The following is a 27,764-nucleotide window of genomic DNA, read 5'->3' as shown; positions in this document are numbered from 1 at the left end:
CCTATACACTATGCACTTACTAAGCAATACTCTATCGTTTAGTGTATGAAATTTGTCAGGTTATTTTGTTATCTGGCATAGTAAAGTCAAGTCAAGTATATTTGTATAGCGCTTTTCACAATACAGATTGTATCAAAGCAGCTTCACAGTATTAAATTAAAATAATACAACAAGGTTTGTTTCTAGTGGAATTTATTGATAAAATCAAATTAGATATCCCCAGAATATCCCCAACTGAGCAAGCCAAAGGCAACAGTGGCAAGGAACCGAAAAACTCCATCAAGTGACCTAATGGTGACCTAAAACTCCATCAGGTGACCCAATGGAGAAAAAAAACCTTGGGAGAACCCAGGCTCAGTCGGGGGCCAGTTCTCCTCTGGCGTTTATTAACTAGAGGCCGGATTGTAATTTGAACTGTAAGATTCAAAATATTATATGAATGCCTGGCTGAAGAGATGCGACTTTAATCTAGTTTTAAACTGGGAGAGCGAGTCTGAGCAACGAACAGTATCAGGAAGACTATTCCAGAGTTTTGGAGCTAAATGTGAAAATGCTCTCCCTCCTTTGGTGGTTCTGGATATCCTAGGTATGACCAAAAGCTTTAAATGAAGTGATCTTAAAGAGCGCGATGGATTATAGGGCGATAGAAGATCCGTTAAATAGACTGGAGCTAAGCCGTTTAGGGCTTTATAAGTCAGTAGCAATACCTTGTAATTAATACGGAACTTTATAGGTAACCAATGCAGTGATGATAAAATCGGTGTTATATGATCATATTTTCTTGATCTAGTAAGAACTCTAGCGGCGGCATTCTGGACTAACTGTAGCTTGTTAATTGAGGATGCAGGACAACCGGCTAATAAAGCATTACAGTAATCTAGTCTCGAGGTCATGAATGCATGAACTAACTTTTCTGCATCAGAAACTGATAGCATATTACGTAGCTTAGCAATGTTTCTAAGGTGGAAAAAGGCGGTTTACTGTAGAGGATAAATTAACAGGACATCCTACTATATTAAAGTTGTATTGCGAGAGGTTTTGTGGGCGGTTTTATGAACCGATAAGTAGTACCTCTGTTTTGTCTGGATTTAATAAAAGAAAATTACGCGTCATCCAATCTTTTATATCTTTAACACACTCTGTCAATTTGGATAATTTAGCGTTTTCATCTGGCCGTGATGAAATATATATTTGAGTGTCATCAGCATAACAATGGAAACTAATTCCATGTTTCCTTATAATATTTCCAAGTGGCATCATATATACTGAGAATAATAGAGGGCCTAACACAGATCCCTGTGGCACTCCATAGTTTACTGGAGTTATGATCGATTTTTCTCCATTTAAATAGACAAAATGGTAGCGGTCAGATAAGTATGATCTGAACCAGCTTAATGCTTGTCCTTGAACACCAGTATAATTTTGTAGTCGATCTAAGAGTATTGTGTGATCTATAGTATCGAACGCAGCACTCAAGTAAAACTAGTATTGAGATACAGCCTTGGTCAGAAGCTAAAAGTAAATCATTTGTGATTTTAACGAGCACAGTTCCTGTGCTATGGTGCGGTCTGAATCCTGACTGAAACTTTTCATAGATATCATTTTCTTGCAAGAAAGAACACAATTGAGCGGACACCATTTTTTCTAATATTTTAGACATAAATGGAAGATTTGAAATGGGTCTATAATTTGCTAGGTTATTATGATCTAATTGTGGTTTCTTAATGAGAGGTTTTATAACTGCCAGTTTAAATGTTCTTGGAACATGACCTAAAGATAAAGACGAGTTAATAATATTGAGGAGAGGCTCTTCCACTACAGGTAACACTTCTTTCAGTAGTTTAGTTGGTATAGGATCTAATAAACATGTTGTAGTTTTAGATGAAGTGATAAGTTTATTTAACTCTCTTTGTTCTATAGTTGTAAAGCACTGTAATTGTTCTTGCAGGGTGATAATTGAGGCTGAATTATAAGGCGCAATTGAAGATTGAACGTTTACAATTGTGGTTCTGATGCTTTCTATTTTCTCAGTGAAGAACTTCATAAAATCATTACTACTAAACTGTAACGGGATATTTTGTTCGGGTGACGTCTGTTTATTTGTTAGTCTAGCCATGGTGTTAAATAAAAACCTTGGATTATTTTGGTTATTTTCTATTAGTTTGCGGAGGTGCTCAGCCCTGGCCGCTTTTAGGGCCTTTTTATAACGTGACATACGCGATTCTAAAGACCTCTAAATTAGTTTGTTTCCATTTACGCTCTAAAATACGGGTTTCTCTCTTTAGAACATGCGTAGTATTGTTGTACCACGGTGCTTTAATTTTCTCTCTGACCTTTTTTAATCTAATAGGTGCAACAACATCCAATGTTAGGAGGGGGTTTATTTTAGGAGGGGGTTTATTTTTGGAGGGGGGGGGGGTTAATTAAGTGCATTATCTAGGTAATTTAAGTGCACATTTTCGATACCGACTATGTATGTTAACGTCGATAACTGATAAATGGCTGATATTAAAATTCTATACTATGTTATCTAAATAAATTTGGGCACCATAACATTATAAGGTACAGTATGATTAACTGTAAAATGGATATTCATGTTGAGATATGCTATAGTTTAGCCTATACTAAACACGTTAAATTATTAACATTTTTAAAGATTAACCTTGAGCATTAGATGACATCACAGATAATCTAAATGTAAAAGTAGGGGAAATGCTCATGATGGACCAAGTTTTGAGTGTATAAGAACACAGTTTCTAAATTACTGCTGCTACTTGCAACCTCACTAGACTTCCACTCCACTAATCTTGACGTTAACAATAGCTTTTTTGGTCTCTATTTGTACTGCAGGTCAGTTCTACCAGGGTGTTAACTTTGAGGTCAGTGACTTGTTTCTAGGAAAAGACCCTGATAAACAAGATGCCATTATGTTTGTGAAAGGAAACAAGCTCACGGTTACCAGGTAAATGAAATTGAACGTAAATATGCAATGTTGAATTCGCACTTGAAGATTTTCATGCAGATTTTCATTGAATCCTACATGACTCCAGGGGCCGGCAGAGAGATTTCAGAAAGGACGTAAAGAATGGAGACAATGTGCCCTGCTGGTTCATTCACCATAACGGCACCAGACTCCTGGATGGAGTTCACACAGATTACATCGTCTCTGGCCTCTTCCATTCAAGATGGCGCTGCCTCGGTGTGGAGCTCTCCAGTCATTGTGTTGTTTTTGTTCGTTTGTTCTGCGTTTAGTCATTCTTTTCCTATCAGTTTCACCAAAGACGAACTTCTGGACATTAGGAAACACACACCAGACAAGTTTTTTACAGATTTTGATTACTCAGACGTTTTACTGGACATTCTCGTTGGAGGCGCAGCGGTGTTGTTAAAACGCGCGGTCAGACGCAAACGCGGGAAGCGCGCCGGCGCGCTGGTTAAACTCCGCGAGCGCGGCCTCCGCACTGCACTACCCAGTATTCATCTTGCGAATCTCCGATCTCTTCCTAACAAAATGGACGAACTTCTTCTCCTCACCCGCACTAACAAGGATTTTTTAAACTCCGCTGCTCTGTGCTTCACTGAAACCTGGCTGAGTGAAGCCATACCGGACAACGCACTACATCTGCCGGGCTTCCAGCTGTTCCGAGCGGATCGCATCGCGGAACTAACGGGGAAAACGAGAGGTGGTGGATTGTGTTTCTACATTAACGAAAGTTGGTGTTCAGATGTAACAACACTGAAGAAGATGTGCTCTCCTAATTTAGAGGCGCATTTCATAAACTGTAAACCTTTCTACTCGCCGCGGGAGTTTTCCTCATTCATTCTCGCGAATGTTTACATTCCTCCAGACGCGTGTGTGAGCGCGGCGCTACAACAGCTGGCTGAACATATAGCTGAAATGGAACAAAGGTACCCAGACTCTCTTTTAATCATTCTTGGGGATTTTAACAAAGCAAATCTCTCCCGTGAACTGCCAAAATACAGACAGCATGTTACATGTCCTACCAGAGACAGTAATATATTGGACCACTGTTACACCACGATAAAGAATGCGTATCACTCCGTCCCACGGGCAGCTTTGGGGCTCTCTGATCACTGTTTGGTTCATCTTATACCGACCTACAGGCAGAAACTGAAATCAGCTAAACCTGTATTAAGGACTGTAAAAAGATGGACCAACGAAGCAGAGCAGGATCTACAGGCCTGCTTCGATTGCACTGATTGGACTGTTTTTGAAGCTGCAGCCACCGATCTGGATGAGCTCACAGATACTGTAACATCATATATCAGTTTCTGTGAGGATACATGCATTCCTACCAGGACATTCTTATCATTCACTAATGATAAACCATGGTTTACTGGGAAACTCAAACAGCTTCGTCATGCCAAAGAGGATGCTTACAGAAGTGGGGATAAAATCTTGTATAACCAGGCCAGAAACAAACTGACAAAGGAGATCAGAGTTGCTAAAAGAAGCTACTCTGAAAAGCTGAAAAAACAGTTTTCAGCCAACGACCCGGCATCAGTCTGGAGAGGCCTGAGGAACATCACCAACTACAAATCACCATCCCCCCCATCTGTGGAGAATCAACAACTGGCTGACACTCTCAATGCATTCTATTGCAGGTTTGAGAAGCCCAGACTCACACCTCACACCCGCCCTGATGTGCACTTCACACATCCACCATCACCTCCTGCAACCCCTCTCCTCCCCCCTTCTGCCATCCAACCTGAGCTTAAGGTCTGTGTGGAGGACGTGAGCAGAGTCTTCAAAAAACAGAAGACTAGGAAAGCTTCAGGCCCAGACAGCATCTCATCTGCTTGTCTAAAAGCCTGTGCTGACCAACTGGCCCCAGTCTTCACGCAGATCTTCAACAGATCATTGGAGCAGTGTGAAGTTCCCTGCTGCTTCAAACGCTCCACTATCATTCCGGTTCCCAAAAAAACTAAAATCACTGGACTTAACGACTACAGACCTGTCGCTCTCACGTCTGTGGTCATGAAGTCGTTTGAAAGACTGGTGTTGGCCTATCTGAAGGACATCACCGGACCCCTGATGGATCCCCTTCAGTTTGCTTACAGAGCAAACAGGTCTGTGGATGATGCAGTCAACATGGGACTGCACTATATCCTGCAACATCTTGACAGACCTGGGACTTATGCACGGATCCTATTTGTGGACTTCAGTTCGGCCTTCAATACCATCATCCCTGATCTTCTCACAGCCAAACTGACTCAGCTCTCCATGCCATCCACAATCTGTCAGTGGATCTCCAGCTTCCTGACGGACCGGCAGCAGCTAGTGAGACTGGGGAAACTCACATCCAGGACCCTCACCATCAGCACTGGCGCCCCCCAAGGGTGCGTTCTCTCCCCACTGCTCTTCTCCCTGTACACTAATGACTGCACTTCTAAAGACCCCTCTGTCAAGCTCCTGAAATTTGCAGACGACACCACTGTCATCGGTCTCATCCAAAATGGTGACGAGTCTGCTTACAGACTGGGGGTTGAACAGCTGGCTGTCTGGTGCAGTTATAACAACCTTGAGCTGAACACACTCAAAACAGTGGAGATGATCGTGGACTTCAGGAGAAACACCCCAGCACTCCCCCCTCTCACCATCATGAACAGCACTGTGGAAGCAGTGGAGTCATTCAGGTTCCTGGGCTCTACCATCTCCCAGGACCTGAAGTGGGCAAATCACATTGACTCCATTGTGAAAAAGGCCCAGCAGAGACTGTACTTCCTTCGCCAGCTGAAGAAGTTCAATCTGCCACAGGAGCTGCTGATCCAGTTCTACTCAGCCGTCATTGAGTCTGTCTTAAGCACTTCCATCACTGTCTGGTTTGGTTCAGCTACCAAATCGGACATCAGGAGACTACAACGGACAGTCCGGACTGCAGAGAGGATTATTGGTGCCCCCCTGCCAACCCTCCAGGACCTGTACTCTTCCAGAGTGAGGAAGAGAGCAGGTAAAATCATCACAGACTCCACTCACCCTGGACACCCCCTGTTTGAACTGTTACCGTCAGGACGGCGACACAGATCACTGGCCACAAGAACTTCCAGGCACAGGAACAGTTTCTTTCCACAGGCCATTTCCCTTCTGAACACTTAACATGCCCCCCAAAGCATATGCCTGTAAGTGCAATACTCCCACTGTCTAGTGCAATAAACTCAGGTGATATTTATATCTATATTATTCATACTACTCAAAATACTGTAAATATGTTTATAATCTGTAACATGCGCTAGACTCCCACTGTCTAGTGTAATATTCTCTAATTCAGGTGATATTTATATTATTCATACTACTCAAAATACTGTAAATATGTTCATAATCTGTAAATGTTTATTCAGACTAAACCCAACTGTGACCCTACTTTTTTACTTTTATGCTATTTTTATTTATTTTTTATATATTTTCATTCTTAGAATTTGTATTACTATGTTCTTGTTGTATTTGTATTTGTATATGTGCACTGGAAGCTTCAGTACCAAGAAAAATTCCTTGTGGGTGCAAGCACACTTGGCAATAAAGCTCTTTCTGATTCTGATTCTGATTCTGATTCTTTAAGACAATCTAGACCTCATCTGTCGCTCAACCGACCTTTGCACTACGGACAAAGTACAGGGAAAGAAAAAAACACCCTGTTTGTTCTCTTTCTCTGGCTCGTTCACTAGTGACTGAACTTTCATTGCATTATTCATAATATATTTATTTATACCGGATACACCTCACATGACAAGTGGGTCTTTTGCTTATCTTCATTTTAATTAAAAAGCTTTTATGTATTGAATTTTTCTTTCTACTGACCAATGATGATTCTGAAAGAAAGTGTGTAGGGTTTGTTATAGTAACGAACACAACTTTCATGTGCATCTGACTAACAGATAAACAGCACTCTTATTTTACTGTTGTTGTTAATATTGTTAATATATAAACAATTAATATTGTGGTTATTGTGGTTACAGTTTGCTTTGTATATTCAGTTCAACAGCATTAATTTAAAGAGTAAACTTTATCTCTCAACTGAACACAGTACATGCATTTTAGACACATGGGTGTTCTTGCTGTCCAAGTGTGTGTGCTTGAATGAGCGCATTTACTTCAACTGCTTAGGTAATGTCAATGGTTTGACCCATTTTAGGGGCTGCCAAAATTACAATTTAAAATAAATTGAATCAGAGCTACAGAAATGCCACTACATATTTACAAGTAAAGCTCCATATTATGAGTAGGATATTTTCTAATGAGGGGGCATCGTAATTCGCACCCTCAAAGTCTAAAACAAAAATACCATGAGACAAATGATCAATACTGCACTCAATTCAAGAATTTAGGAACAAAGATCACAAATCCACCAACACCCACTCAAACAGGTTTTTGCTCTGCTTTAAAGTGTACACAAGGGTTTAGAGTATTCAATAGTCCTGAATGCGATTGAGCGGACAGTGCACAATGTCTACAGGGTGGATATTCTGTGTGTTTGTGTGCGTATGTTTTACTTTAGGGTCTTTTGAGACCCTGGTCATCACAAAAGGCGACGAGCAATGGGTAGGTCTGCTTTTGCTATCCTAATTTATGTTTTGCTGCACTAATAAAGTGCCTTATAATCATTAACATATCAGCAGTGATCAGTAACATTCTGAGCAACAGTATGTCTTACAATGTCAATACAGTATCAAATATGGGAAAACAGTTCAGCCGTCATAGTTTATATGTACAGTGATGTGTCCTCTTCTGCCCCTCCAGGACAGTGAAACCAGCACGGCCAGACTCTTAAAGGTATTGCAACAATGCCAATAGATTACATAAAGCAGTGGTTCTCAATCAGGGGGCCGGGGCCAGCTGGGGGGCCTCTGCAAACTTAATTTCAATTCATTTCATTTCAAATATACAGTATATAAAAAAGCAAATACAGGCTTGTGATTGCCAATAGATACACAGACACACTGCTGTGAACATGTAAGATATGCTGCTGCATGAATAGGCATACATGAATCCTAGGGGTGGGCGATATACCAGTAGACACGATTAACTGGTAGAGATTTTACTGTATATATCGTCTCTATCGCGGTTGCGCTTACGGGACTTTTAATGAATGTAATATATCAACAAATGTCAGTTGTCTGTTCAAAAACAAGCAGCAATGTCACAATCACAGCAGAAACACCAGAGTAAATATCCAAGCCTAATGAAAAACCTTTGAGTCAAAAAGGTTGAGAACCACTGATGTACAGAAAGTAGTCAAATAATTCACAATACATGAAGTAGGCAATTTTTGTGTGTGTGTGCGTGTTTAGCTTGACTATATTAACCTTTTACAACTACACATAGTTGCCTAATAAATGAATAAAATACATTTTCCAATTGCCTCCTAACAGAAGCGAAGTGTGAGCAGTGCTGAGGTGGGAACTCTTCATTAAATCTCACACAATCTGGTCAATCCATTGATTTGAAAGTTAATTTGAAATGTGGGCAGTTAATGAGCTATCTTTAACTTATTTGACTCTTAAAAAATATACTTTTGCTGCCTAATGATACAGTTAATTATATAAAGTTAATGAATTATATTTTATTACATTTTATTCAATTAATTTAGTTCACCCAAAAACACCCTCATGTCGTTCCAAACCCATAAGACTTTCATTCATGTTCCAAACACAAATGAAGATCTTTTTGATGAAATCTGAGAGTTTTCTATCCCTCCATTGACAGCTACGCAACTACCACTGTGACACTTCAAAAAGTTCATAAAGAGATCGTAAAACCAATCCATATGAATTAAGCGGTTTAGTAACCATGAATTCAATCTGTTCATCATATAAAGCAATCGTGTCTCTTCAGAAAATTTAGATTAAACCGCTCGATTCAAATGTAGTTGCATAGACTGTCAATTGAGGGACAGAAATCTCTCAGATTGTATTTTGTGTTGTGAAGATGATCAAAAGTTGTACGGGTTTGGAACGACATGAGGGTGAGTAATTAATGACAGAATTCTCATTTTTGGGTGAATTATCCCTTTAATTTTGCTGTGTGTGCATGTTTCTACGTGCCATTTTACTGTGGTTATTCATAACATTCAACTTGAATAAAATTAGTTCATCCACAGTATAGTTTGACATTTTATAGTGCAGCTGACACTGACCTCAACAAGCTCAACCTTTATCCTGAAATGACCGCTGTCTAAGTCAATAGACAATCGCGGTTGCAACATTTGTTTGAGGAATATTTTGCCCTTTCACTAAAAGTTCAGCTAGTTTTGGAAAGGTTCTTTGAAAGGGACTGCTTAAACTACTCTGTAATAAAAATACTTTTGTTGCAACAAGAAGTTTATATATCAGTTAACAAGCAATGTACCATAGGAAAGAATTGTTGTCATTGTTGAAATGACAAAGTATATCACCCTTTTGTTGCATCTTTTTTTTTCTTCTTTCAGATAGAGGTACAGAGCGTGAAGGTGGACTGTAAAGTCACATCACGTTTCGCCCACACTGTCATGACCACGAAAGCTCTGAATAAGGCCAGCATCTCACAGGAAGTGTCCTTTGAGGTGGAGTTACCCAAGAAGTCTTTCATCACCAACTTTAGCATGTCAGTCCTTTCCCATGAGTCAGCATGAGCCATGAGAATCTACTGCATTTCGGTTTTATGTTTGCTTTTTTTTAAATTATTGCTATTAATGTCGTGATGTTTTTGGATTTTCAGGGAGATTGATGGCAAGACATATACAGGTGAAGTGAAGGAAAAAGAGAAGGCCAAGGAGCAGTATCAGAAGGCTGTGTCATCTGGCCAGACTGCTGGTTTAGTCAAGTGAGAAGAAGAAAACAAGAAGTCAACATGAACTTGCTTGTTGCTCAAATCCTACTAACTAACTGGTGTTCTGGTATTCCAGGGCTTCAGGTAGAAAAATGGAGAAGTTTTCTGTTTCTGTGAACGTCGCAGCAGACAGCAGTGTCGTATTTATTCTCACCCATGAGGAACTTCTTCAGCGACAGTTTGGCAAATATGAGCTCATGATCAGAGTCAAACCCAAACAGCTGGTCCAACACTTCCAGGTTCACTGTTAACTGACTGCAGCAGATTTTAATTGAGGAGCCACATGATATATTTTTAATAAGTGAAGTGGTGGAAAACGTACAAAAATGTAATGGTCGTGGACATGTTACTTGTCAACTACACTGAAAAAAACAATATGTAAAATTTACTTAATTTTTCTTTGGCAAGTTTTTGCACAAATATTTTTAAAGTAAATTTCACATATGGAATTAAGTAAACTCTACTTAACTAAGTGAAGTGAAAATAAGTCATTTTAACTTGGCTAGTAAAAGGTTGAGTAATATTTATTTAGTTGAAGTTTCCTTTGCAATAAAACGATATAACATTGAATTAAACCACACTGTAAAGTATATACTTTACTTAGAAATATCGAAGTAATGTATAGACACCATATCTACAGATCAGAGGCTGCGCTTCATGTGAACGCAGAGACCTCAATACTTGGTAGACAATACACAATGACGGTAACATTTGATGGATCGTTTTGGTGTTTGAATGTGTCATTTTGAGTAGAAAATGAACTCCAAATGTCACAAAATGGCAGGTTACTAATTCTAACAACAAAAGCAATGATGAAACAGTGTAAATACAGCTGGAAAACAGTGGAAAATCAATCTCATTAATTATTCAAGGCCCAGTGCATGATGGGAACACCAGTATCAGAAAAGTTGAGTAATTTTACTTAATTTTATAACATTGATATTAACGCTTTCATTTCTACACGCTTGAATTGAGTACTAATATAGAATTTACTTCTTTTTTTCTTTTTTTTTTTCTTGCCTGAACTAACTTTTTCATGTAAATTACATTGTTTTTTTCTGTAGGATTTACTTCACAAAATCATTTTTATCAGTGTACCTGCCTATTAATATGATTACATAGATCTATTACGCATGCCATTGTTAAAGTGTCTTGCGTCTTAGTGTTTAAAGACGTTTGATCCTAAAAACGTATTAGTAAATGCTGAAATTTACATTAAGATTAATAAATGCTGTAGAAGTATAGTTCATTGTTAATTCATGTTAACTAATAACTAATGTTACCAAATGAGACCGTATTGTAAAGTGACCACAATTTTTAGCAGTAGTAATTCCTCTCTTAATTTGAACACCTCGCATTTAAACAATGAATGATTTGTTGACTGAATTCAAATTATGCAATTATAATTAAAAGCTAAAATAAATGACTACTTAGTCTGGTCTCTCATCCTCAGATTGTGGCAGATATCTATGAGCCTCAGGGAATTGCATTTGTGGACGCCTATGGTACATTCATCACCAATGAGCTGCTCCCTCTAGTGGAGAAAACTGTCAGTGATAAAAAGGTGATTATTCAAAAAACTTTGGATGAATGGATGCCACTTAGTGTAAAGCATTATTAGTACACTAACTAATAACTAAAAATAATCTGCTAGACAATAATATTGGTAGAAATGATAATGATGTCAAATTGTAACCTTTGTTCAGGCCCATGTGTCCTTCTCTCCAACACTGGATCAACAGAGGAAATGCTCCGAGTGTGACGGCACACTCATTGATGGAGATTTCTTCATTAAGTATGATGTCAACCGTGCTCATGACATTGGTGACATTCAGGTCAGATTTCATTATGATTATAAAAGTAAAAATGACAGCTGAATCGGCAGCATCCTGATGATGAAAAGCTTCAACAATCGAACCTAAATCTTGAGTGGCTCACCTCTGTCCCACAGGCTTTACAGTGAACGCAGATCATTGAGCCTTTTTTTATAGCGAGCCACTCAAAGTCTTTCAGACACTCTTTTTGAAAACTGTGAGCCTTCTTTTCCGCAGGTGGATCCACATTCACCACATGATCGGCATCTCCAACTCTGCGACTAACGTTATCTGTAACTTTACACAGCTTACAAAAGAAAGGGAGTGCAGCGAAAGGGAGTGCTTGACGGCTAATATTAACCAAAATCAGCATTAAAGTTAAGAATGTAAAGATAAAGTTGAATTGATTATGTAAAGTTGAACAGAACGGTGGACCGGTCACTATCAGCTCACAGCGGGCAATAATTAGCGAATGTTTTGTAGAGAAATGAAAACTCACCAGAGTTTGAAACGCACCACAACAATCATTGCATCCGCACAAATGCTCTCAAATAGCAAAATAATGCTTCACAAAAAATAAAGTGAAGATGACCAATTTTGAGAGCTACTAAGCAGATTCTCACTACCGGTAATTTAAACACCTCTGATTGGTCATAATTTCCAACAGAAATCCCAGTGATGAGCTACAATACTCAACGCTGCAAAATCATGTTGTGAATAGATACATTGGCAATGCCGTTGATTTCACATGACATGAATATAACAACCAGATCGCTTTAATTTACTTACTGTTCTGTTTTATGAAACAATACAAATTATATGTAACCAGTGCTTGAAGTGGGGGAAAAAAGGTGCCGGTACTCTCTTGCATTGGCAAGTAATCATGACATTTGAGATTTCTACAGTGAAAAACAAAACTTGGAGATATTGCTGGTACAACAACAATTTATTGTTATTTATTAACAACATAAATGTATTTAAACAAGTCGTGTTTGTGCGTTCCTGTGTGTGAAAACGGAACTACTCCAAGTCTGCAAGTCCAAAAATACATTTATGGTGAGATTATTACTACATTTTATTTAATTAAATGCATTTATAGTGAGATTATTATATTTTCATGTCATATTTTGTGTTAATTTTGACCACGAACCATGCGCTGTTACTTTAATTGAGCGCGTGCAGCACAGTGAAAATAGACTCGGTGTGGAATTGATCGTTGCACTGCTGTATACGCACCGCTCCTGGAACGCATTGCCGGACCGCATCCGCATGCAGTGTGAAAGCTCTAACCTGTTAATATGGGTGCGAAAAAAAAACGCACTGCAAATGCGAGAAGTAGCGGTACGCAAGAAAAAGTGCAGGTACGCTTTGGAGTAAAATGGAGAAGTGCCGGTACTGCGTACCGGTGAGTACCGCCCCACTTCGAGCACTGTATGTAACACATAACATAACTAGTATATTAATCCTGCATGCAATGAATACAAATATATTAATTGCATTGACATGACCAGGCAGCCACGGTATGTCAATGCAACTTATACACCCAATTGACACCCTGGCCTGACCCACTGGCTACAAGTGTGTTGTGCTGCTCGGTCCGATCCACTTTCAACAGCATTTGGAATCAGAAATCACTTACTGCACCTTTATATCCCAGTCATTAGTCCATTCTCCCTTCCATTTCCTTTACTCTTTTTACTTTTCTTATTAAAAAAATAGAAATAGACATAAATAGATATGTGTGTGTATGTGTGTGTGTGTGTGTGTGTGTGTGTCATCTACAGGTTGTCAATGGTTACTTTGTGCATTTCTTTGCACCAGCCAGTCTTCCACGAGTACCAAAGATGGTTGTGTTTGTGATAGACAACAGCTACTCTATGGTGGGGAAAAAAATGAGTCAGGTGAGTTATGATGTCTGTTAAATGAGAAAATACTGTTTTCAAAAGATTGTCAGTACTTTGGACAGTTAATTTGTCCGTTTGTTTCCAAACCGAGACCAAAGATGCCCTAGTGACCATCCTGGGTGAACTCCCAGAGGATGACTACTTTGCGATCATCGTCTTTTCAAGCAGCTTTGTTGTATGGCGGCCACATTTATGTAAAGCAACAAAGGAAAATGTGCATGCAGCCCAGGAATATGTCAAAACAATTGAAGTACTGGGGAGTAAGTATGAATATGAAATATATAAACTGAGATTATCACTGAACAAATTATAAACAAGATTAATTTGGTGCAATTCATATAAAAACATTAAATAAAGCACAACAGTACAATGCACCGTGACTAGGAAAGGAGCCATTTGAGGTTTAAAAGCAGAAATTTAAGCTTTTATTTGTTTAAGAACATTAATTCTTCCTTTACAAATATGCTAAATTAATTGTAAATGGGTGGGACTACTGTTCTAGGCAGATTTATTCTAATAATATGTCATAAACATAGTACATGTATTCTGTGAATACGTAATTCATGTACATTCTCAACAGAGCTTTACTCATATTAAACATGGATTATTGCTTTAATTTTGCTGCTCCATGTTATATTAACTGGGAATGTCAATAAATATATAGAATTTCATATTTATTTAAATTGGTGAAAGAATCCCTAAAGCTGCCTATGCACTGAGAACAGCAAATCTCACTTAATATAGTTTACCTTACATTAAAGGTGTACTTCACCACAGGCAAAATGTGCTTTCAATAAAACTAGGCTACCTATACAGAACAAAGGCGAAAAAATTTATAAATTGGTACTACCTGACTAGAGAAAACAAGGAAAAAAGGCTGTTGTGTTCCCTTTTGCCAAATAGGTAGGAAAACTTCAACACCCATAATGCACTGGGCATGTTGCTGTCCAAGGCCACTCCCACCAGTCTGCTATGAATACGCTTACCAGAGTCAAATAATGCCTTGCTTTAGTAGGAAATATTTCTTGGCAAACTTTTAGTCATAATGGTGGTGTCAACTTGTATTGTTCCCGGGCGAAAAAATAGAGTAAAAGTTTAACAGAAGCGAGTTACTTTTGGTTTCCACTTTCCAGTGAAGGATCCAGCACGTTGTGGGCAGCGGCTAAAAGATGCAAACTATCGTAAATGGAGAACTTCGCAAAAGAAAATCTGAAAGCCCTGTGTTTGTTTGTTTTGTTTTTATTTAATGGTCGTGTCTGAAATTGCCCCCTATACCCTTAAATAGAGCACTATTTGAGGGAACAGCCTTGTGTAGTGGTGTCAGAAAACATAGTGGACACTATTGAGGGAACTCATTTAATCCCATAATGCACCACAATAACGACGAGTGTACAACTGCTGTACACTCAACAGCTAGAGAATACCCATAATGAACTGTGAGGGCATGAATTCCCACAGCTGAATCATCCATCCAATTTTACAATTTTATATAGGTATAAATTCCTTTTAATTGATTTTTAAATTGTTCAATTAAGGTTTATAAATGCTAGCTTCCATGACAGAGTTCAGGATAAATATTTTCATTACCACTGGAGTTGCTACCCAGATAGCAGACGGATGTGGGCCACTTCAGGCAATGATGCGGCACTTCAGGCCTACTTATGGCCCGGACCAAATGTGTCTGAGCCTGAAGTGGCCCACATGTAAATCCATGTAATCTGGATGTAAACCAAAAATGGCCCACATATGTTTCAGCAAATGTGGCCCAGTTTTCTTAAAACATATCTGGGCCAGTTTTGGCAAAGATATGGCACAGTGGCACTGTCTCATCTGGATGTGAGCCAAAAGTGGCCCACATATGTTTCAGCAAATGTGGCCCAGTTATCTTAAAACACATCTGGGCCAGTTTTGGCAAAGATATGGCTCAGTGGCACTGGCTCATCTGGATGTGAGCCAAAAGTGGCCCACATATAATGCTGCAAATGTGGCCCAGTTATCTTAAAACACATCTGGGCCAGTTTTGGCAATGATATGGCTCAGTGAGCACTGGCTCATTTGGGTGTGAGCCAAAAGTGGCCCACATATGTTTCAGCAAATGTGGCCCAGTTATCTTAAAACACATCTGGGCCAGTTTTGGCAAAGATATGGCTCAGTGGCACTGTCTCATCTGGATGTGAGCCAAAAGTGGCCCACATATAATGCTGCAAATGTGGCCCAGTTATCTTAAAACACATCTGGGCCAGTTTTGGCAAAGATATGGCTCAGTGGCACTGTCTCATCTGGATGTGAGCCAAAAGTGGCCCACATATAATGCTGCAAATGTGGCCCAGTTATCTTAAAACACATCTGGGCCAGTTTTGGCAATGATATGGCTCAGTGAGCACTGGCTCATTTGGGTGTGAGCCAAAAGTGGCCCACATATGTTTCAGCAAATGTGGCCCAGTTATCTTAAAACACATCTGGGCCAGTTTTGGCAAAGATATGGCTCAGTGGCACTGTCTCATCTGGATGTGAGCCAAAAGTGGCCCACATATAATGCTGCAAATGTGGCCCAGTTATCTTAAAACACATCTGGGCCAGTTTTGGCAATGATATGGCTCAGTGAGCACTGGCTCATTTGGGTGTGAGCCAAAAGTGGCCCACATATGTTTCAGCAAATGTGGCCCAGTTATCTTAAAACACATCTGGGCCAGTTTTGGCAAAGATATGGCTCAGTGGCACTGTCTCATCTGGATGTGAGCCAAAAGTGGCCCACATATAATGCTGCAAATGTGGCCCAGTTATCTTAAAACACATCTGGGCCAGTTTTGGCAAAGATACGGCTCAGTGAGCACTTGCTCATCTGGGTGTGAGCCAAAAGTGGCCCACATATGATGATCCAAATGTGGCCCAGTTATCTTAAAACACATCTGGGCCAGTTTTGGCAATGATATGGCTCAATGAGCCCTGGCTCATCTGGGTGTGAACCAAAAGTGGCCCACATATGATGCTGCAAATGTGGCCCAGTTATCTTAAATCACATCTGGGCCAGTTTTGGCAAAGATATGGCTCAGTGAGCACTGGCTCATTTGGGTGTGAGCCAAAAGTGGCCCACATATGTTTCAGCAAATGTGGCCCAGTTATCTTAAAACACATCTGGGCCAGTTTTGGCAAAGATATGGCTCAGTGGCACTGTCTCATCTGGATGTGAGCCAAAAGTGGCCCACATATAATGCTGCAAATGTGGCCCAGTTATCTTAAAACACATCTGGGCCAGTTTTGGCAATGATATGGCTCAGTGAGCACTTGCTCATCTGGGTGTGAGCCAAAAGTGGCCCATATATGATGATCCAAATGTGGCCCAGTTATCTTAAAACACATCTGGGCCAGTTTTGGCAATGATATGGCTCAATGAGCCCTGGCTCATCTGGGTGTGAACCAAAAGTGGCCCACATATGATGCTGCAAATGTGGCCCAGTTATCTTAAATCACATCTGGGCCAGTTTTGGCAAAGATATGGCTCAGTGAGCACTGGCTCATTTGGGTGTGAGCCAAAAGTGGCCCACATATGTTTCAGCAAATGTGGCCCAGTTATCTTAAAACACATCTGGGCCAGTTTTGGCAAAGATATGGCTCAGTGGCACTGTCTCATCTGGATGTGAGCCAAAAGTGGCCCACATATAATGCTGCAAATGTGGCCCAGTTATCTTAAAACACATCTGGGCCAGTTTTGGCAATGATATGGCTCAGTGAGCACTTGCTCATCTGGGTGTGAGCCAAAAGTGGCCCATATATGATGATCCAAATGTGGCCCAGTTATCTTAAAACACATCTGGGCCAGTTTTGGCAAAGATATGGCTCAGTGAGCTCTGGCTCATCTGGGTGTGAACCAAAAGTGGCCCACATATGATGATCCAAATGTGGCCCAGTTATCTTAAAACAAATCTGGGCCAGTTTTGGCAATGATATGGCTCAGTGAGCTCTGGCTCATCTGGGTGTGAACCAAAAGTGGCCCACATATGATGCTGCAAATGTGGCCCAGTTATCTTAAATCACATCTGGGCCAGTTTTGGCAAAGATATGGCTCAGTGAACACTTGCTCATCTGGGTATGAGCCAAAAGTGGCCCACATGTGATGATCCAAATGTGGCCCAGTTATCTTAAAACACATCTGGGCCAGTTTTGGCAATGACATGGCTCAGTGAGCACTGGCTCATTTGGGTGTGAGCCAAAAGTGGCCCACATATGTTTCAGCAAATGTGGCCCAGTTATCTTAAAACACATCTGGGCCAGTTTGGGCAAAGATGTGGCTCAGTGAGCACTGGCTCATCTGGGTGTGAGGCAAAAGTGGCCCACATATGATGATCCAAATGTGGCCCAGTTATCTTAAAACATATCTGGGCCAGTTTGGGCAAAGATGTGGCTCAGTGAGCACTGGCTCATCTGGGTGTGAGGCAAAAGTGGCCCACATATGATGATCCAAATGTGGCCCAGTTATCTTAAAACATATCTGGGCCAGTTTGGGCAAAGATATGGCTCAGTGAGCACTGGCTCATCTGGGTGTGAGGCAAAAGTGGCCCACATATGATGATCCAAATGTGGCCCAGTTATCTTAAAACATATCTGGGCCAGTTTGGGCAAAGATGTGGCTCAGTGAGCACTGGCTCATCTGGGTGTGAGGCAAAAGTGGCCCACATATGATGATCCAAATGTGGCCCAGTTATCTTAAAACATATCTGGGCCAGTTTGGGCAAAGATATGGCTCAGTGAGCACTTGCTCATCTGGGTGTGAGGCAAAAGTGGCCCACATATGATGATCCAAATGTGGCCCAGTTATCTTAAAACATATCTGGGCCAGTTTGGGCAAAGATGTGGCTCAGTGAGCACTGGCTCATTTGGATTTGAGCCAAAAGTGGCCCACATATGATGCTCCAAATGTGGCCCAGTTATCTTAAAACATATCTGGGCCAGTTTGGGCAAAGATATGGCTCAGTGAGCACTGGCTCATCTGGATGTGAGCCTAAAGTGGCCCATATGATAAATAATGAATATGGCCCAAATATCACAAGCCAAATGTGGGCCACCTATGGCAAAAACGTGGCACAATCGACAATGACTGATCTGGATGTAAACCAAAAATGGCCCACATATGTTTCAGCAAATGTGGCCCAGTTTTCTTAAAACATATCTGGGCCAGATTTGGCAAAGATATGGCTCTGTGAGCACTGGCTCATCTGGGTGTGAGCCAAAAGTGGACCACATATGATGCTCCAAATGTGGCCCAGTTATCTTAAAACATATCTGGGCCAGTTTGGGCAAAGATATGGCTCAGTGAGCACTATCTCATCTCGATGTGAGGCAAAAGTGGCCCCCATTTGACATGGCAAATATTGCCCAAATAATTAATTACAATTTGGGAAATATATACAGCACAGTCAGCATTGCAGGGTGTAAGTCTAACTTGGCTCACATTCGACGTGGCAAATATTCTTTGTGTTTCCCAAAAATTAAAACCTACGTGGTAAGTCCATTTCTGGATTCGATGCCACACTTCTGAAAATGGCTAATTTAGCTTAAAAGGGACAAAGATTGAACCTGTAATGGCCTGAATATTTTTTAAACATTTTTTTAACAACATTTAACAATATTTTTTGGTATGGATGGAGTAGACACTTAGGCTGGATGTGAGGCTACATGTACTTACATCTATGACATATATGCTATTGCTAACATATGTTTTGTAGGTACAGTGTCTAGAAAAGTTCAAGTGTCTAGGTTCAAACTTATGAAGACTTTTTATGGTTTTGGGATGTGCAAGAAGATACTTTAGTTGCTGTTTGTGCAAAGCTTGGGGCACAATGATTTTGCCAAGTACATGCTCCTGTATCAATATATTTTGTTGATCTTGGAACAACATTCCTGTCCATAAAAATAGTCCTAACCCTAACCCTAACCCTAACCCTAAACCTACAATCAGAGGGAAATGATAATAACATTGATCTAAAAGCATGGTTGTAAGCCTAAACTTGACACAACTGCAAACTTCAAATCTAATTGGTCGAATGCTGTTCCAGGATCAACAAAGATGTTAAGCCAGGAACATGTTGTATGTAGCCTACTCGGTGTAACCTTGCTTATCTTGCTAGCAGTGTCATCTAACTTCTAGAGCAGACCTGGACAAACTTCCACTGGGGCCTCAAGATGACTTAAAATTATGACAAAACTAAATCCACCAATGAGAAAAGATATTTCTCATTATTTGGCTATTTTTATAACAAATGTACAGGATTTGTTGTGGAGAATATAAGGGGACATTGAAGTCAAAAAGGTTGCGATTCACTGTTCCTAGGTGTGTCAAAGTGACCCCACAAAGGGTAATATTTTAAACTCCCTTAAAATATTTAAATATGTAAAATATTATATTATGTTATATGTATAATATTATATTATATTAAATGTTTATATATATATATATATATAAACAATATTTTATTCTAAATAAACCTTAAATTTTTCTTACATTTCTGGCTAAATATAATTGACATTTATACAACTGTCATCTTTAGGTTATAAACTATCTTTATTAAAGATTAAAAAATTATAATACTAATTGACACTATAATTGATGAAATACAATTAAATGAAGATGACAAATCAGCAGAACCTGCTATGAGAAAATATTATTTTGATATGTTTTCTTGAATACTTTTTCAAAGCCCTGCATTCATGACAAAATGTTCCCACTTTTTTGCTGATTAGAGATAAGATCTATTATGTTTAAATATAATATTTACTGCATTTGTAGTTGTCTGTGAAGAAGAAAAAAAAATCTAACTGACGATTTTCCAGTTCACGGCCCTTTAAATTTAAACGTTGCCGGAAAGCGCGAAAAAGGCGCTCAAAACCAAAACGTCAGAGGATTGTCAGGAGGACGGAGGACGGATACCAGTACTGCAAAAAGTCAAGGTAAGACATAATCCATAAATGTTTATTTTTGTTAGCGATTGCTTCGTTATATCAAGTTGGAGTCTGCATGTTGTGTTATATAGAGTCGATGGAATAATTTATATTCGAAGTTACATTATTTTGGCAGTTCAACTCTAAGCTAGATCTATTATGGTTGTCACGAATGCGAAATGAACAAGTATCGATTGCTCGGCGCGCCATTAACGTTACATTTAGATTATCACTCACCCAACCTTTAGTCAGTTCTGCACGGTTAAAGTATTTTAAAACTCGTGTCTTATTTTGGCACAACAATGAAAAATAATAATAATAATAATATAGTGTAATTTGACATTCATGTTTATACATTGGACATAATACTGCACTAGTTGTATTACTTTGTGACAGCAATGTTTCATTAACCCTAGGAATAATGCACAAATAAATAAAAAAAACTACATGCTTTTTCTTACAATAAAAGCTTGATTACAAAGTAACAATAATAGATGTTTTGGGTTCAGGTAGACTATTTAAAAGTTGGGTCAGGTATTAGGCTATTCCTCTATGTATTTCACATTTTTATTATACCCTAGTAATTATAAAATTAACATTAGTTGGCCTGCTTTATGTTTTGAGTCAGGATGTTTTCACCTTAATAACATGTGTCAATGTGATTTGCTACAGAAAACTGCGGGTGGGAATAAAATAGCCTACAGTTTAAAACACATCTAGTGGGTTTGCTGCCAAAAAGGCCCTTTTTTTTTTTGTTTCATCTGACCATAGAATCTGGTCCCTTTTGAAGTTCCAGTCGTGTCTTACAACTGAATATGCTGGAGTTTAATTTTAGCGGAGCGAGGAGGATTTTTCTTGAAACCCTCCCAAACAACATGTGGAGATGTAGGTTTTTTTTTTTTTTTTTTTTTTTTAGGCTTTCTGACCCCAAGACTCCAGTAATCTCTGCAATTCTCCATCTGTGATCCTTGGAGAGTCTTTGGCCACTCAAACTCTCCTCCTCACCGTCCATTAAGACAATAGACACATGTCCTCTTCCAGGCAGATTCGTAACATCATTAGTTGATTATAACTTCTTAATTATTGCCCTGATGGTCAAAATGGGGATTTTCAATTCTTTAGCTATTGTCTTACAGCCACTTTCTATTTTGTGATGTTCAACAATCTTTTGCTGCACATCAGAACTATATTCTTTGGTTTTACTCATTGTGATGGATGATTCAGGGAATTTGGCCTTTGTGTTTCCTCATATTTAAACTCCTGTGAAACAAGAAGTCATAGCTGGACAATTTCATGTTCCTAGTCACCCTGGTGTGCTAAAAAAAGATAAATATTAATGGGAATATACTTCTGAGATATTTTACTCGTAAACAAAATCTAGAGGTGTCAATAATTGTGGCCAATGTGTATTGGAGATAAACATTTATTTCATAATGTGATTTCCATTTTTTGACGCAGTCCGATCTTCCTAGCAGGCATCAAACTTGTTCCTTTTGGGCATCTGGAAGCAAAGAGTGTCCTTGGCCATGGCCAAAATGTTCTTTACATTGGCGCTGGCTAACTATGCATTAACTATGCGCTAATGCTTGTGTTACCTAATTGGGTCCTAAGATTTTAAAAGTTGTGTAGTCCATCCTTGCATTTACAATGTTATATTTTTTTAGGAACTGTCAGAAACAACAGACTGACAGCTGCGGCCACCGATCAAGAGATCGAATCATTTATTAAAAAATGGCTTCATCTTGCAAGTGACCGAGACAGAGGGAGAAGAGAAAGAGAAACGGAGGAGGGTCCAAGACACCAGTAAGTCAGTTACATTGCGTTTTTGCTAGATGTGTATACCATGGTCTGTCTGAATACTTTATTCTGATTGGCTGCAAGGTGTAGCCTAGCCATTTGTAACACTTTACAAGTTTAACTACTTTAGTTAACATGTGGCATGAACAATTCTTCTTCAGTATTTATTAGGGGTGGAACGGTACATGTATTCGTATTGAACCGAAACGGTATGGCGTCACAGTTCGGTGCATGAATATACACGGAGAATACACGGTATAAAAATAAATAAAACTTGCGTGCAAATTAATTAATGTAAAGCGGGACTACTGTTAAATACGCATGTTCTTTAGGGACACCTAATCTGTAGCTCCGCCTTAGCTCTGAAGCTCTGTGTCTATAATGAACAGGCTGCGATGTCAAGATTGCAATGCTGGAATATGTTGTGTGCGTGCGTGTGTGAGTGAGAGATCGAGGCGCGGGCGCGATCGAACAGTGGAAACATAAAAACATACTCCATCATTTTGTTCATACAGGACATCATTCAAACTGCAAAGTGTTTACTTATATTTGTGTACACTTGCAATAAAACACAACATTGTGCTTTTGTCAAACTGTTAACTCTTGTCAAACTGTAACCTACAACTGTCACCCAACCAAAATCTCTCTCTCTCTCTCTCTCTCTCTCTCTCTCTCTCTCTCTCTCTCTCTCACACACACACACACACACACACACACACATTGTTTAAAAGCAAAAAATATTTATCCAACCCCATTTAAAAACAGTCTGTGGGTGCCATCTTTTGGACATTCATCATATTGCATTGGTTTTCATTTCTTGTCCTAAAATTAAACAGAGCACTAATTTGTTTATTTTTAAGTTACACATTCTACATTGATTAAAAAAGAAAATCAAATGTGTTTTTAATGGTAGTATTATTTTATACAGAAATAAATTATGTATAATTAACATGAGAATAAAGTTAGAAATTAAAATTTTAAGGAAAACAAATATATTGATCTGAAATGTAGCAAATTTATTTTAAATTCATTCAGGTACAATTACAAAACATATCTCAAGGTCTTTTTGTATTTTTATTAATTTAATTAATAAACTAATTATATAAAACTATTGTCAATGCACTACAAATAAACTGGTTCTATGCCTTTACTTTATTAATAAAACTTTTAAAAAAAATACAAGGCTTAAAGGAGAACTCCAGTCAATTTTAACATTGAGCAAATTTTTTTGTAAATTTGGAGTGCTGTCAGTACAGAGAACAATGACAAAAATCGGTGTTGCCTACACCGTGTTATCCTCTTTAAAATTTGCACCCTGTTGGGGCAAATTTTAAACCTGCTTTTAGCCTCTTAACATCCTTGATGTGTCATTACAAGTGCACCAGCCATGTGAGTGATTTTATTCAGAGTGAACAAGGTGAATCTGACTGCAGTAGATGTGAAAGATATGAATAAAAGTGATGTTAATTCAGCCAGCGCTCATACCTGTATTTACTTCCTGTTTTCGGTCTAAGTCCACATTAGTCGATTGTCGAGTTCACGCGCGTGATCATAGGTAACTAAGAAACAGTGGAGAACTCGTCAATCGACTACTGTGGACTTCGACCGAAAACAGGAAGTAAATAAATGTGCGCTGGCTGAATTAACATCAGTTTTATTCATATCTTTCACATCTACTGCTGTCAGATTCACCGTGTTCACTCTGAAAGAATCACACACAGTAGAGGCTAAAAGCAGGTTTAAAACTTGCCCCATTTTAGTCAACAGGGTGCAAGTTTTAAAAAGAGGATAACACGGTGTAGGCAACACCGATTTTTGTCGTTGTTCTCTGTACTGACAGCACTCCAAATTTACAAAAAAATGAGCTCAATGTTAAAATTGACCGGAGTTCTCCTTTAAAGGGATACTCCACCGTTTTTTCATATTAAACTATGTTATTCCCTTAACTAAGACGAGTTGATACATACCTCTCTCGTCTCAGTGCGTGCACTAAATCGCTCTGTCTTGTGGCGAAACTTTGTTAGCACTTAGCTTAGCCCAGTTCATTCAATATGGGCCAAGCAGAGAAGCTACCAAACACCTCCACGTTTTCCCTATTTAAATACAGTTACTCGCGTAGTGTAACTCGACCTAGGACGGTGACACAAAACAAAACGTTGCGCTTTTCTAAGCGTGTAAAATGGATAACTATATTGTATGGTGGAATACCATAGCAAGTGCTTGGAAGCACTTCGACTTGGCGCAGTAATATCTTCACTCGTGAAAAATCCTCTCACCGGCCCCCGCTCCCTCTAGTGAAGATATTACTGCGCCAAGTCGAAGTGCTTCCAAGCACTTGCTATGGTATTCCGCCATACAATATAGTTATCCATTTTACACGCTTAGAAAAGCGCAACGTTTTGTTTTGTGTCACCGTCCTAGGTCGAGTTACACTACGCGAGTAACTGTATTTAAATAGGGAAAACGTGAAGGTGTTTGGTAGCTTGTCTGCTTGGCCCATATTGAATGAACTGGGCTAAGCTAAGTGCTACCAAAGTTTCGCCGCAAGACAGAGCGATTTAGTGCACACACTGAGACGAGAGAGGTATGTATCTTAGTTAAGGGAATAACATAGTTTAATATGAAAAAACGGTGGAGTATCCCTTTAAGACATTTATTTTCCTTTGGTGGTACAGCCTACAGACATGCACAAGAAAAAAAAAATGCCTTCTACATTTTTGTTTTGCTTTTCCCTCCATTGTACAGAACTCATACCGAACCGTGATGTCCGAACCGAGGCATGAACCGAACCATGACTTCTGTGTACCGTTTCACCCCTAGTATTTATTAATCGTAATTAATGCTAATTGTGATGCTTACTAATGCATTACTAAAATCAAAAGTTGTATTTGTTAACATTAGTTAATGCACTGTGAACTAACATGATCAAACAATGATTGACTGTAACTTTAAGAAAGCTTAATAAATAATGTAGTTAATGTTAGTTAGTTAATACATTAACTAATGTTAACAAATAAGACCTTACAGTGTTACCAAACCGTTTAATGCACTGGTAGTTCCAGTCCATTTATTCACCATTCAGTATTAATGTGCTGCTTTGATTAAAGCACAGAGACAGCTGTTTTTAAAGTTTTTAAAACTTGCAGCTTCACTATTAGTAAATAGACGGTGTATAGACGCAGGTAATTCCTGAACGCATCTCTCACTACAGTGCCTGCTTTTTTTGTTTTGTATTTATTTATTTTATTTTTTTATTATATTTTGTTTAGGGCTTTTTTATTTAATTTGGCTTCTAAGTAGTTGTGTGTGTGTTTGTTTTGTACTTCAACACTATTGTATTATCAGCGTTCTGTTACTGATTCAACAGTTTTTTTTTTTTCATTTGTGTATCCAATAAAGGCTTGCAAGATTGCCATGATGCAGATGGGCCCAGTCAAGGAGGTCAAATTCTATCATTTTGGATGGTTCCATTTGCCAAGGTTTTGTAGCGTGTTAACTTCTGTGTTGTCTGTTTGTTTTTTTGGATGACCAAGGCTACTGGAAACATGTTTTGTTTTTATTTAGTTTTTACTATGCTTTCTATGCATATATTTTGTGTTTGTTTATTGTTGGGTTTTTTTTTGGTTTGTTTTTTTGTTTAGATTGCTTTCCAGTTTTGAAAATGTAAACTTGCAGTGGGTTGTTCTTTGGCAATATTAATAAATGATGCAAATGTTTTCAGAAATGTGTTTGAATCATCTGTTGTAACTTATCTTAACATAAAGAGGGGCCATTTTTACATTTCTCTTTTCTGTATGTTGGATATTGTTGATGCAGAGTTCACTTAGTGTCAGTGATATTCAGTCACTGAGTTTCCCAAAGTTTAAATGGCACAGCATGCACACACAAAAACACACATTTAAGGCTTATTTAGTTCATTCTTGGCTAATATGTGGCTGAACAAATGGCCTGCTTGTGGCCCAGATCTGGTAAACAGGAGTGGACCACCCAAGTGCCATCATTTCAGGTATACATACAAGGTGTCGAATCTGGGCCCGAATTAAAATGAACTGTGGCTCAGATTTGTGCCAGTTCTGCTTCATTTGTTTTGTTTATGGCTGACATGTGGCATTGCTATGGTTTAATTGTGGCCCAAATCTGGCAAACAGGAGCGGACCGCCCAGGTGCCATCATTTTCATCTGGCCCACATACCGCGTGGAATGATGGCACTTGGGCGGTCCGCGCCTGTTTGCCAGATGTGGGCCACAATTAAGCCATAGCAATGCCGCATGTCAGCCATAAACAAAACAAATGAAGCAGAACTGGCCCAGACACCAAAGTTGCTGTGGCCCAGATCCGGCCCACACTTGACACTTTCATCTGGCCCACATACCGCGTGGAATGATGGCACTTGGGCGGTCCGCTCCTGTTTGCCGGATATGGGCCACAATTAAGCCATAGCAATGCCGCATATCAGCCGTAAACAAAACAAATGAAGCAGAACTGGCCCATATCTGGCCCAGACACCAAAGTTGCTGTGGCCCAGATCCGGCCCACACTTGACACTTTCATCTGGCCCACATACCGTGTGGAATGATGGCACTTGGGCGGTCCGCTCCTGTTTGCCAGATGTGGGCCACAATTAAGCCATAGCAATGCCGCATGTCAGCCGTAAACAAAACAAATGAAGCAGAACTGGCCCATATCTGGCCCAGACACCAAAGTTGCTGTGGCCCAGATCCGGCCCACACTTGACACTTTCATCTGGCCCACATACCGCGTGGAATGATGGCACTTGGGCGGTCCGCTCCTGTTTGCCGGATATGGGCCACAATTAAGCCATAGCAATGCCGCATATCAGCCGTAAACAAAACAAATGAAGCAGAACTGGCCCATATCTGGCCCAGACACCAAAGTTGCTGTGGCCCAGATCCGGCCCACACTTGACACTTTCATCTGGCCCACATACCGTGTGGAATGATGGCACTTGGGCGGTCCGCTCCTGTTTGCCAGATGTGGGCCACAATTAAGCCATAGCAATGCCGCATGTCAGCCGTAAACAAAACAAATGAAGCAGAACTGGCCCATATCTGGCCCAGACACCAAAGTTGCTGTGGCCCAGATCCGGCCCACACTTGACACTTTCATCTGGCCCACATACCGCGTGGAATGATGGCACTTGGGCGGTCCGCTCCTGTTTGCCAGATATGGGCCACAATTAAGCCATAGCAATGCCGCATGTCAGCCGTAAACAAAACAAATGAAGCAGAACTGGCCCATATCTGGCCCAGACACCAAAGTTGCTGTGGCCCAGATCCGGCCCACACTTGACACTTTCATCTGGCCCACATACCGCATGGAATGATGGCACTTGGGCGGTCCGCTCCTGTTTGCCGGATATGGGCCACAATTAAGCCATAGCAATGCCGCATGTCAGCCGTAAACAAAACAAATGAAGCAGAACTGGCCCATATCTGGCCCAGACACCAAAGTTGCTGTGGCCCAGATCC

General features: G+C 39.7%; 1 protein-coding gene and 1 long non-coding RNA gene across 3 annotated transcripts in view; both read left to right on the top strand.

The window, feature by feature from the left end:
• Positions 1-7,402: 7,402 nt before the first annotated feature.
• The window catches only part of LOC311281897 (inter-alpha-trypsin inhibitor heavy chain H3-like), a 29,142-nt gene continuing 8,780 nt past the window's right edge, over positions 7,403-27,764 (top strand). For both annotated transcript variants that reach the window (XM_084395254.1, XM_084395253.1), the window contains exons 1-10: positions 7,403-7,558; positions 7,757-7,789; positions 8,389-8,412; positions 9,444-9,598; positions 9,713-9,817; positions 9,900-10,062; positions 11,277-11,387; positions 11,530-11,658; positions 13,422-13,538; positions 13,633-13,801. In XM_084395254.1, the coding sequence (XP_084251380.1) occupies positions 7,439-7,558; positions 7,757-7,789; positions 8,389-8,412; positions 9,444-9,598; positions 9,713-9,817; positions 9,900-10,062; positions 11,277-11,387; positions 11,530-11,658; positions 13,422-13,538; positions 13,633-13,801 (1,126 nt within the window). In that variant the 5' untranslated portion in view covers positions 7,403-7,438. The remainder of the gene's footprint in view (positions 7,559-7,756; positions 7,790-8,388; positions 8,413-9,443; positions 9,599-9,712; positions 9,818-9,899; positions 10,063-11,276; positions 11,388-11,529; positions 11,659-13,421; positions 13,539-13,632; positions 13,802-27,764) is intronic.
• Positions 20,370-25,995, top strand: LOC311281902. Its single transcript, XR_014625858.1, has 3 exons — positions 20,370-20,486; positions 22,142-22,280; positions 25,674-25,995. It is a non-coding gene; the product is annotated as an uncharacterized lncRNA (long non-coding RNA).

Source organism: Rutilus rutilus (assembly GCF_951802725.1).
Source record: "Rutilus rutilus genome assembly, chromosome: 22".
Taxonomy (NCBI): domain Eukaryota; kingdom Metazoa; phylum Chordata; class Actinopteri; order Cypriniformes; family Leuciscidae; genus Rutilus; species Rutilus rutilus.
This window is presented reverse-complemented; position numbering and strand designations above follow the sequence as displayed.